The sequence below is a fragment of the Batrachochytrium dendrobatidis genome (genome assembly GCF_000203795.2).
Source record: "Batrachochytrium dendrobatidis JAM81 unplaced genomic scaffold BATDEscaffold_11, whole genome shotgun sequence".
In the NCBI taxonomy this organism is placed as follows: Eukaryota; Fungi; Chytridiomycota; class Chytridiomycetes; order Rhizophydiales; genus Batrachochytrium; species Batrachochytrium dendrobatidis.
The window spans coordinates 688,707-701,630 of record NW_006281109.1 but is presented as its reverse complement, the minus strand read 5'-3'; the positions used below and the strand labels follow the sequence as shown (position 1 = coordinate 701,630).

Sequence of the window (12,924 nt, the reverse complement as noted above, 5' to 3'; positions counted from 1 at the left end):
TACACATGTTGATGTATGCAGTGATCGTATACTGGTCGATTGGTGCAATATGATCAGGCATGCTAATGGAATGTGATAATCATGATATTTGCAGCAGTATACCATATTCCACTGTTGATATCGCACATTCAGTATCGACATGATCATGCAGATATACAGTGATGGATTCCAACAATGCATACCATGATTGATACACTTGGATCATGTGTATTCAATCCATGCCATGTATTACCAATGCAATAGTATGCGTGATCATTGTGTATCAAACAATTACGATTCACACTGAACTGATCCAATACATGCACGGCTTGAACATATCACACAAACTACAATACAATGCATGACATGATACATGCATCAACTCCATCAATATTGGATTGGATTTTGAACCATTTATTAACATCACCCAATTCAATGGGTGATCGTTTTGATAGCATATTGTTTGATTGACTGGCAATTTCAATTGGTGAATGTAATGCAATTCGAACTGCAGCAACCGCTTGTAACGCAAGTATAACGCATTTTAGAGTAATCAACATTGTATCGGGTAGTGTAACGGAAATGTTTTGAACCTGATACATGATTGCCGTTTTATAATGACGGCAGCTTCAAGAACGACAATCAACATCTTTCAAATGAATAATCATAAAAAATGCAAGTACACCGTGCAGAATGAATCAATACACAAACATCACTGTCAGTGTAAAATCAACCTCAGTAGTACGCTGGAATGATCTTTCTGATTGCAGTGATATATTCAGCAATCAGGTAGTGTCAAATTGCCATCCTGGTTATGGATAGCTATCATCACATATACAATCCATTACTACAGAATACATTGATCCATGTTTTAGTATACGATATATTGTGCTGGAATACAATATTTCCAGTCATGTAATGCCAATACTGATATTACTCTACACATACAACACTGATCATCAGCAGTGGTATAACAAACACTTAATACCACTTTTTCAATATAAACTGTTAAATTGATTCGAAACTCTAATCTGAACATTGAATAATCCAATGTCGAGTAAAAAACTTGACCCGAGCCATTATATGAATGGTGAAATGTATTAAAATGATAGTATTGACCAGTTGGATTGACACTTGATTGAACAATACAAATAAACACATGACAAATGTTTAATTTGATTGTAATTTCACACAAAATTGCTTAATTCAAAGTGTGAATTTGTCTCATTCTTCACACGCCATTAAATTTTGGATTTAAAGTCCAATTTTGTCTCTTTTACAAACTAAATGGAAAACAACACTTTACATTCAATACCTCAACAACCAACCAATGGAAATAGAAACTCACTTTGATGGAGAATTGGATAGCAAAAGACCACTTGACGATGTTTCAACACTAATTGCAGCCTTTCAAGCAAGACCAGGGTCGCTTCTCGGTAACACTGACTCGGAACTCATCACTCCACTATGTGATGGATGGGGTGGAGACCAACTACAACGCATGGGACTCGCTTGCTGCACTTGGGACAAATGGGACTGTTGGATCCAGTCCAATCTTCATCAAATCCAAGAATGATGTTGGCTCAAACCCAACAATCACTGATTCATACAATTATTTCAAGAAAACTATCCAGATCAATGGTATCAATGTTTCTACAAATCATCTCAAAAGACCTGATCAACTTGACAAACTCGTATACTTGGTTTGAGTATCGGTTTGTCATATTGACTTGTTCATCTGATTCTGCAAAACCTATATTCATTAATATGTATCAACATAGTCTCAAACAAATGTCATTTGGATTTGTTTCTTGGACAACATTGCACGACACTTTTGTTGGAAATGCATTGATTGTTCCAAACAACAACGGATAGAATTGGAAAAAGTAAAACTGTTGTTTCTTGATGATGCTCAACAGTAATTACAAGACACAAGTTTATGGAGACTTTTAATCAAAGCATCGCTGAGTTGGTTGTCATTAAGCATGCGATTTATCATTGCATCAAACCATATTTTTGTTGGAGGAATTTCAAGTCCTGTTGAACTCGGTAGTCTTTCAGGTCTTGAAAAGTGATTTTCTACTTATTCCAGCCAAACTCTGTGAATTTCATGAATTCTATGAATTTCTGGATTTACTCGTTATTGGGTTGCCAAACAACATGAACAATGAGACCTTGAAACATGTTCTTGTAACGGAATGTGATGGTCTTGTTGGTGCGCTGTGTGTGTCGATTGATGATCTAAAAACACAATGTCTAAACAACATTGAACCCACTCGAGCAGATCTACTACAATACTGTCTATCAAACAATTCCATGTTGGGTATGACTCGTTGTTTTGGAAGCGACCATTCAGATCTGATTAGAAATGGTTTTAAACTGTTACTCAAGAAATGTCTGACAAAAATCATCGATTGGACAACTTGGAAACCCAGCAAAATATGGAATCTTATTCATCACTCAAAAGGCTGGAATATTGATGGAGTCGTTCGACCTTGAACTTGCTTTTACTTTGCTGTTGGTCAAAAAATACTATTCAAATGGACATTCACAAACTGCTTTCCATCACAACATTTGTCTCTTTAAAAACTCATACGCAATGTTGTCTCATCAATATCGACCAATGTATTGGAATCTGTTTCGTCATGCGGTTTTCCAAATGAAACAACTTTACAGCACATGTTTATGGAGATATTGGTTTACTTGACTAAACCAGATTGTTCAATCTAACCAAAACTATCAAAAGTATTTCCCAACAACTCGAATGTGACGGACACTATTGCTGGTGGAATTGATTATTATTTGGTCAATGGACTAGCAATCAATCAACACATTGACAGATTTGTCATACCAAATGGAAACAACGACAATCCAGTTGTAATCCATATTGAGCCTTGAATTCAAACAGTCGTGAATCAAATCATTAATAAACTACAAAAACAGTCCAATATGCCAACTCGCATTTATCCATGACTCGATATGTGATGTTCAAATGTCTAATATTCAGACTGTGCTGATTGCAATTGTGGTTGTAATTGTGGTTGTGTGTAAATATCAATCCAATACTCGATTCAATACTTGATTCAACTTGAGCATGTCCAGTTTTGTAGTAATCCATTTGATCACATTGACAGAATCAAGCAATGATCTGATTCAACAACACCGAATGATGCATCCATATCACTTGTATCAATCAATTGTACACAATCAGTCAATATAATCAACAATCACTGTCATGATTGACATGATTGATTCAATTCATTCAATTTATTCGATCCATTTAATTGCATAGATCCGACTGGCATTGCAACTCATTGTTGTAAAATCACAACCTCACAATCAATCACCAATCACTATACGCCCGCTCATATATGTATTTGTTGTATGCCGCTGTGATTTGAATTCGGTCGTTTGTCAATTCATCTCGATAGTGTTTGGCTTCAGCTGGTGATTGAACACCTTGAATATACTGCGTGATATCATTCCACAGTTCAGGTGGTATGGGTGTCTTGTCAAGACTCGAGTTGCACCATTGTGGTTGTTGTGGAGCCACATGCGCAGTCGAAACAATCCGACATGCTGGATTCACTACAAAAAATGTCAGAATCTTGCAGTGTCCTGGTTGAGTTGGATCTGCAAGTTCAAATGATTGTTCTTTGTGTTGGTATCGATTGGGATAAACTACACACCGACCATTTGGTAATTCAAGCGATCCTATATACTGATTGCGTGGTGATTCTTGATCAATGTCACACACATCTTTCCAATACATATCAGATGCTCCTTGATAATCAAAACAATAAACAGCCTCGCGGTAATCGAGTTTGGGTGTGGTGATATTTTCCACGTCATAGTAATACAGTCCAGTTGCAACAATCGATTCGTTAATTGGACCTTCAATGTGCCAGTTTCCCTTGTCGTATTTAGGTTTGGATGGTGTCAGTTGAATGTTGGTGAGCTTGACAATGACTTGTAGATTACGACCACGCAGTGACACTGGCTTTGCCGATTCATATTTGGATTGGAAATGTTCCGGAAGTGTTGGTACATACACGGGACGAATGACTTGAGTGTCTGATTCCATATCATCATGATCTGATTGGCTTGGTAACTCATATCCATTTGTGCCATTGTGAATATCAATATACTTGAACATTGGATCCATCGTTCTGAACAGACTTTCAAACATTGGGACAAAACATTTGAATATTTTGGCAATGCATTTGTACATGTCTCGATGCCATATCGGATTCAGATTGTTGATGTATGAGTTGATGGTCACACTGCCATCCTGTTCGACACGGAATTCACTCGGAAGCCATTGAGACTTGCATGATATAAACTCGGAATCACCTTCAATAATGGGCACATTTGAAACAAGTCGAGTCGATAACAATATATCGCATGGTACCATTGTGGTGTATTTGAGTCGTATACTCAGTGGTGCAATCATCGTTTGTCCATATACAACACTGTACATTGATGCATCAATCAGATTGTGCACCATTTGACCAGTGTTGTGATTTGATCCATGTTCAATATCCGATACATTTGTCATCAATCGCGTATGTACATTGTCAGGTATGCCATTGTCCAGTATATACGTCAGTTCAACAGGTCCTGGGACAATTGTGCCAAATCCATCACTGCCATTACAAACAAGCTGTTTGACAAAAACACCGAGTTGTTCCAAGGCAAGATTAAATGTTGATGGCAATATATTCCGATCGAGTGAGTCGACCCTCCATTGCTCCACAATATGCTGGTTTGTGATATCGATCCACCACATGGGTTTGCAAAGTATACATTGCAGATACTGGATATACCGCATCTCGACAAGTGTGCGTACCTGTTCATATGGATATCCGGCCATTCCAGATTTCATATTACTTTTAGCATTGTCATCGTATGGCTGAATGCTCGAACTAGCAGTCTGAACCAGATGCTGAAAACACGTTTCAATGATCTGGCCAGCAGCCCTTCTTTTTATGTAGTCAGTATCATCCGATTGTACAATAGCCGTTAGATTTTCAAATATCCCGCCTTGTTCCAACTCGGCACGTATTGAACTGTCGGGATGATTGTCGGCAAAATCAACAAGTATTTTGAGTAGTTTTACAACACCATTATAGTCATACAAATCTATATCTCTACGTGAATAAATAGTGTTGAGCTGCTTTACAATTCCATAATCTTGAAACACCTTGATCATCTCGTCCTTGTTTGTAGATTTCTGAATCATGTCGCTGACATATTCAAACAGGTACAAAAAGCCACCCATATCGACATCACACATCGATATCGTCAATTGCTCAAAAACCAACGATCGTACAAGCGATACAGGAAAATTGCGCATTTTGGATGCAACTGTTCCAGCCATCTTGATTATGCGTGTTTTTAGTCCAGAGTTGTTGCTGTATCTGATACACAAGTCGTTCAGTGCTTGAATCAAATCCAGCCTTATCAACTCGGCTAAAATTGCTTCACAATCTTTATAGTCGCATAAACTCTGAATAGTATAAATACTCCCATAAATCACTTCTTGATCGACACTCCTGTATTCATGTCATGTCAATCCAACCATGTCAAATTTACCAACTGTGATGACTGGACACACATTCATGCATAACCCCACATACCTGAGCATATTGACCAGTGCTGGAATGATGCCACATTCCACTGCTTTTACTGGCTTATGGTAATGAATACTCGAAAATATGGTTCGGAGATTTTTGATAAAACCAACAGCAACTGAACCACTGGATGATTCCAGTCGTGAAACAAGTCTTGACAACACGATGCCAAACTAATGATATTGTTCAATGTCAAGTATACAATCAACAACACAAGACATGCCACAGTCCAAACTGATCCAATATTGTATCATTGTAAACATACATTTTCATCGTCAATATCATGACAAACTTGCAAGAACAGGTCAATTGCCAATGTGAGCATTTCTCGATCCGACTCGTGAACAATAATCTCAACCATAGGCTTGATGTCAAATTTACACTCCTCACTCCAGCGTCTACAATTGAACAACTTTGTGCATGTTTTCATCGCCTATATGCATATTGATACCAGATGAGTTGAATGTCAATCATTTGATCAATATCAATCATGACTTGCCATCATTTTGACTTGACGGTTTGGTGATTGCATGCATTGTGAGAGTTGGTTGCTTAGTCGATGTGATACTTTGAACTGACTATCATAGTATACCATATTCGCAAACACTGTAGTAAACTCCATTACTTTGATCTACACAACACATGTTGATTAGTTTAGTCATGAACAATCCATTATTGTTACAATATATGAATACCTGTAAACTGGGTCGATTATACTCCAAATACTTGGCTGCAATATCTTCTAGTTGAGTACTCTGTAAGCGTTTCACTATATCTTTAAATTCTGCCATTTCAAACCAGCACAAAGTCAACAATGGTTTGAATGCATCGATAATCCAATGGCTATTAAACTTACTGGATCTATAACTGTAAAACACCTGTATCAACACAAGCAGTCTGTCCCATATTTCATCAGCCTTGTATAGTTGAGTATCCGTTGTTAACAGTTCCAAATCTTCCAGGTGTTTTATAAACTCTTTCATGCTATCAATCAATTGTATGTTTGATAAAATTAGTAAAGTTGAATTTTGATTTGACAATTTCATTCATGCGAATTCAGTCATATTTGTGATTCTTCAACTGGATAACACGCCTGACATCAGACTGTCTAAAATGGATTATGCAGTTGTTGTTCATGTGGTTTTAGCGACTCTGGACAGTCCTCGAGAAACTGCTATTGCATTGGTTAGACAAGCGACCAAGATCGCCTTGGCTTCAAAAAACAACACTCAATTCAATACTCGGCAGTCTCCGAATTCTCTATTATGCATTCTAACTATATCTAATCTGAATCAGATTGTTGGCAATACAAACTGTTGGAAGTCTTTTCAAAGTGTGATATCTTCTCTGTATTTTGCAGCAGCTCAAGAAACGTTCAACCCTGAAGGGGTTGAGAGTGGGAGTATATGGCTGCCTATAAACATTATCTTGCAGGGATGGTGTGGATATGATGTTTGGGATTTTGCAGCTGAGAAAGTATGGGTTTGCATGTTGGTTGAAGCTAGATCTGGACAGATAAAACCAAAGGTAAGATGCTGCCATGTGTGTTCTCATGAATGTTGCCTTGTTAATATTATCCATTTGGTTGCATTGACTGCTGTTAGCTTCATTCCGATCCAAGATTTCTTGATGGTAATGTGCCAGAGCACATTCAGTTGGATATCTCTGAATGGCTTACCAATCATCCCAACGATCTGCAAGAATCCAGCGACTCTTCAGAACATGCTACAGATCTTCCTCCCGTTTTTGGACATGTGGCAGTTGGCGGTACATTTGACTATTTGCATGCTGGTCATCGTATTTTGCTAACTTGCTCCGCATGGCTGACCTCAACTCGGTTGATATGTGGTGTTACAGGTATCAATATAATGTTCATTTTCATGCCATCGTACCACCAACTCCTTGAATATGCGTTTTATATAAGCTATGCCAATCTCAGTTTATTAATGACTATTCTGTTTCTAGATCTAAACCAAACCAGTTTGGAGCGTAAACAAGCATACCAAAACATGCAATCGCTACAGACTCGACTCGATGGAGTCAAGACGTTTTTACATCGTATCAAACGAGATATCATGTATGATATAATTCCTATATACGATGACTACGGTCCTACTCTTACAGATGAGCTTATAGAGGCTATAGTATGCTCCAGAGAAACAATTCGGGGCTGTAAACTAGGTACTGCCATATTATAATCTTTTCATGTAAATGTACTGTTTAATTCTGCAAATTTAATCATTTTTAATCGCCATTGTATTCGATAGTCAACGATCTTCGACAACAAGGAAACCTCAAACCATTGCATATTTTTATTATTGATGTGATTTCATCATCAGTAGGAGTCATCACTTCTCAAGACTTTCGATCCAAAATCAGCTCAACCTATCTACGTCTACATATGCCTACATGTCCACACTCTGGTCTCGATAATTAAATATGACAGTAATATCATTCATGTTTAATGTTCATGGTTACAAATGGGCTCGACTATTTGTAAACACTCATAGTATTGATGACATCAGGGTTTTATTATCGAATCTACATGCAAAATCGATTGAACTGAAACGTGATAACATATCTCTACTTAAATATATAGCCATTGAGTTAATGTAGAGTGGATGATTTATATGGGACAAATGATTAAGTGAATAAAATAATGAGAAATCGAAACAATTGTTCCAGACACACCAACTTCATATAATTCTCTCTGGCTATTCGAGTTTGTACTTGTAGTAAATCTACTGCTTTTGAAATATGGATACATGTGGCAAAACTCGAGCCATTGCGACAAGTAATGACAAAAGTGTGACTGCATAAAGCAGCAGAAACAGCAATAAAAGTTATAAACTATCTGAACCGTCTGAATCCGCCTTTAAATATCCGTGACCACCACGTTGCAGGCTTTTTTTTGCTTAATCCAGCACCGCCAGCAATAGACCGGTCAAGATCGGAATATGGACCATGCTCCAATAAACTCTTGAGATCGGCAAAATTGGTCATAACGGATTGAGCAAGATTAGCATCAGCAATGCCATAAACACGCTCTTCAACTTCTCGCTCTACTCTATCTATACTTTTCACTAAACATTGAAAGAAACCAGTCAAATCTGCTTCAACGACGGTTGCAGACAGAATCTTTGGCTGCGAAATGGTAGAAGATCCACCTGTGAGTGATGTCAATGGATTTGTAGTTTTTTGCAAGTCTGTCAATTTATAAGTTCCGCTCAATCGTTTCCCTGCATCTGAAGTAGAGCAACTTTTTTCCTGGCTCAATGGTACAGTATCACCAAACGGTAGCTGCGGAAGCGTGTATTTTGTTGGTGTTGTTTGCACCGAATTATCTTTGTCGGCGACATCCGTATACTCATTTTCCAATTGTTCTGTCTTGTCTTTGAGCAGCTTTGCTTTCAACTTGGTGTCAATAATCAGTGATGGCATAGACCTTGAAAGTGGATTAGATTTACTCATACAGTCTGATTTTTGCTGTCCTGGCTTTACTTTTGGTCGGTTTACTTGTCTCTGAAGTTTAGTACATTCCAAAGCCGTGGGTAATGGAGCGGAAGATTCAGTGGCCGAGGTATTAGCGGCTAAAGACATGTCCTTGACTTTCAGCGATTGGTGTGTATCTGAGCTAATAGCGGGGAAATTTTCCTGAGTGACAGTACTTGGTGAACCCAAAGGATCCGAATCATCCGAGTGTATACCTTGTGCTGGCTGGGATCCTGACACGCTGGAACTCAATTGAGCATTTACCAAAGCCACTCCAGCGTCATGTGTAAACAAATCAGGTACGTTGACTTTGAGGGTAGGCGGCAGCTTGGCAGTATCCGATTTGAGAATGGCTGTCGGCGTTGATTTTGTTATTGTTAGATCACGTACTAATCCACGACTCGGTGTAGTAGGTTCTGGGATTGAGGGTTTCACGCAAGAAACTGTTTCCGTCTTTTTGAAATAGGATTGAAATGCAGTGTATGAGTTAATGAACTTGAATATCACCTGCATTTTCAAATGGTAGAACTTGAAATTGATTTCTACCATTCAGTACATGACAATTTAACTTACAACTGGATCTGGGGTTGAAGCAAAAGCAATGTAATCCTTCATGGCTTCCCGATAGTCTTTTAAATACTCGTTAAACACCATAAGATAGTCTTCCTTGTTTCCAAACTCGATATCATTACAAAGAGCAGTCAAAAGCTTTCCACACAACACGAGACCACGCCTGCGAGGTGTCGTGAGTTTTTCAGCAAGCAGTAACGCATTTGACTCGGGTGATGTAATGGCTACACATTTTATGGGTTTCCAAATGATAATTAAACAAGTGTTAGTGTGCGCCATTCTCAGATTTGTCACTCAAAATAATCAGTCTTGTAAATACCTGGAACAAAAAATCGAAGAAACAAAAATGATCCAACAACTTTCTCCGCAATAGTAAGACATCCAGCAGACCTTGGAGACGCGCTAAACATGGATACATTGCTTATAGATCCAGCATTCTTGCTTGTATTCGAAAGTGTTGGTTGTGAAGAATTTTGTGTTGTTGGAAATGCTAGTGAAAAGGGTGATATTGAGCTAGTAACAGTGCTATTTCGACTACCTGATGTTGAAGATACTTGAGCATCAGCCCGTGCAACGCTGTCTAGTTCACTGCCAAGCGGTTTACCACAAACACTGTCACTGGATTTTAAAGGTTGGGTGGCAATTGCTTGTGTTGAAAAACGCATCATGTAACTTTCTGCTGGTGAACTTAGCGATGACAGTGCAAAAGAAGTAGATAAAGGGTTTGACTCTGAAGCGACTTTATCTGAAGAAAGTTCTGTTGTGGAAATGCGATACCGTGGACTGTGTTTTTTCATGGTCAATTTATCAGCATTCATTGACAATCCATGCTCTCTAAGCTGCTCCACATTATCCCTGTGTTTCGATATTGGAAGCTGACCAGATCCTGATTTTTGAATTGATCGATCACTAGAAAAAGAATTTCCAGTAAGATGCTCGGTTTCTTTGACATCTCTGCCACCATAACTCTGGGAGCTGCTATGTGCGCTGCCTTTGCTCAAACAGTTTCCTTGGTTGCCATTTCCTGTTATACCACTAAAAGTATTGGGTTTTCCACTGCCATCTTTAACTCCCAAACTTGTACTGGATTCGGCAATCTTGTTCTTCTTTTTAAATGATATAATCCGCATCAGTTTTCGCTGCGCAATGACTGGATTAGTATGTAAACTGTCGTGACTACCACCTCCAATTTTAGCAGTTCCAGACAGGCCAGTTAAAACGCAGGTTGGTCCATCAGTACCTTCTTCAGGTTGACCAACCATAATCTCTGCAACCGTCGAGCTTTTACCAATTGTTTTAGGTAGCGCGTTTCGCTCAGATCCAGTTCCAGTTCCAGTTCCCAAACCAGCCATGAAAGACATCGTTTCATTTTTTTTCATCTTGTCCACCTTGCTTGGAGGTGGGTAGACAATCGACGCACGTCGTTTGACCTCTCTTACTCGATCGGCTAAATCTGCTGGCGAAATAGTTGCCATTTCATTCACTGTCTCGAAAATAAACTGACACATGCGACGAAGACTTGGAGGCATACGCTTTCTATTTTCAAAAACATGCGTAAACAGTCTTGTACATGCTGCACGTAAATTTTTCCTATTGGTTTCCAACAGAGTTTCAACCAAAGGCACAGACGAAATAGTTTTCAAAGCAGCTGTACTATTCAAATCTGTCGAGACTGTTTGTGCAGATGTTTTGGCTAGTTCTGGCGTTGCTGATGTTTCGATTGCTGGTTTTAATTCCTGTGAGTACTCAAGTTTTGTTGGATCAATTTCACAAGAGTCCAATGTATGAAAAATCTCATTGAGTGGAGCGGTGAGTGATATACTAAGCAATCCGTATCCATCCGACTTTTCAGATGTTTTGGCTAGTTCTGGTGTTGGTGATGTTTCCATTGCTGGTTTTGATTCCTGTGCATACCGAAGTTTTGTTGGATCAATTTCACAAGAGTCCAATGTATGAAAAATGCCATTAAGTGGAGCGGTGAGTGATATACTAAGAAATCCATATCCATCTGATTTTGCAAATGTATTAAGAAGCATTGTCGCCATTGAATTGTCGCGGATAATGTCACTGAGATCCCTGCTTTTGCAAACTAGTTTAATGATGTATATTGGCAATAATCCAAAGTCAGTACAAGTAAATGTGTTTTTAAACATCGTATTTATAACATGGTTCACACTAATCATATGAATGCATCCAAGACAACAGCAAGTGTTTAAAATATACAAATTTTACCATATTCGATTGCTCGAGTTCGAAATATTCGTTTCAAGAAGCTTTCGACAGATTCGGGATTACGATATCGCAAAAGAGTAAGAACACCTTTTGAAACTGCTGCAGCCGTATCGCCTACAAATGAACTCAAACATACAATCTCGAGCAAGGATGCATCATCAAAAAGTAAAAGGTCTATGATACGCTGGTCATACGCACTCAACTAAATCATTTCAACAAAAGCGCATAAGCATGCAAGGTCAATGGTTGGATGTATTGAGCCCAAGATTTACAAATACATGGCAAATCAGGTTAAAGATTGGCATTTATAGAGTATGTAGGAGTAAGTGGTTAGTACCAAGTGCGTTATATTTTATATGAGTAGTAAATGTTTGTTATTCCACATTGTTGTAGCAATCAAGCGTAATACATTATACCCATGACCCATAATAGACGAGTTGGAAATAATTAGGTCGAGGCGTGTAATTTAAAGTGATATTCGACCAACACAGAGTCGTTGTATCCAATAGTTAAAAACAATACGTCAGTGAATACGAGCAAGTGGTCGATAGTTGCGTGTGGGCAGATGTAAAAGACGGTATAACAAATAAATATATAATAAGTAAATCTGTGCGTCGATAGGATAGATATTGATCGGACAAGGTAATACGCTTGAGCTGTATAGGCAACGTGGCCAAATAGATATATGTGTCTATGCAGTGTCACCACTATCAGCCAAAACACTTGCTAGTCTCGGGTTTTTAAGCATAGCTCAAGACAATAAAAGACACATCTTCAGCAGACAACGTACCGACAGTCCTGCAACCAATGGCGACACACCCATACGGTGTGAATAGGTTGTCAATTCAGCTGCCGAGGCGCATCGTAAGTGTCCTGACATTTAGATGTGACTTGGGTAAATGGGTTTAGAATGTATAGTCGTGTATCCAAAACAATATCCAACTCGCATGTCAATATCGTGTCTAAAATTAACAAGTGTGCAGCCACCAAAATAAAATCTGGTCGAGACCGTGTTTCA

General features: G+C 38.6%; 2 protein-coding genes across 2 annotated transcripts; one reads left to right on the top strand and one right to left on the bottom strand.

Moving 5' to 3' along the window:
* Nucleotides 1-3,244: 3,244 nt before the first annotated feature.
* Nucleotides 3,245-3,828, bottom strand: BATDEDRAFT_32216 (uncharacterized protein; the record flags this gene model as incomplete). Its single annotated transcript, XM_006681069.1, has 1 exon — nt 3,245-3,828. A coding segment is annotated over exon 1 (422 nt), but the record flags the coding sequence as incomplete, so codon positions are not given.
* Nucleotides 3,829-6,778: 2,950 nt separating this feature from the next.
* BATDEDRAFT_17522 (uncharacterized protein) lies at nt 6,779-8,839 on the top strand. Its single transcript, XM_006680959.1, has 4 exons — nt 6,779-7,139; nt 7,217-7,469; nt 7,578-7,793; nt 7,880-8,839. Exons 1-4 carry the CDS (start codon nt 7,101-7,103, stop codon nt 8,047-8,049), a joined length of 678 nt encoding a protein of 225 aa, XP_006681022.1. The 5' UTR covers nt 6,779-7,100; the 3' UTR covers nt 8,050-8,839.
* Nucleotides 8,840-12,924: the final 4,085 nt, after the last annotated feature.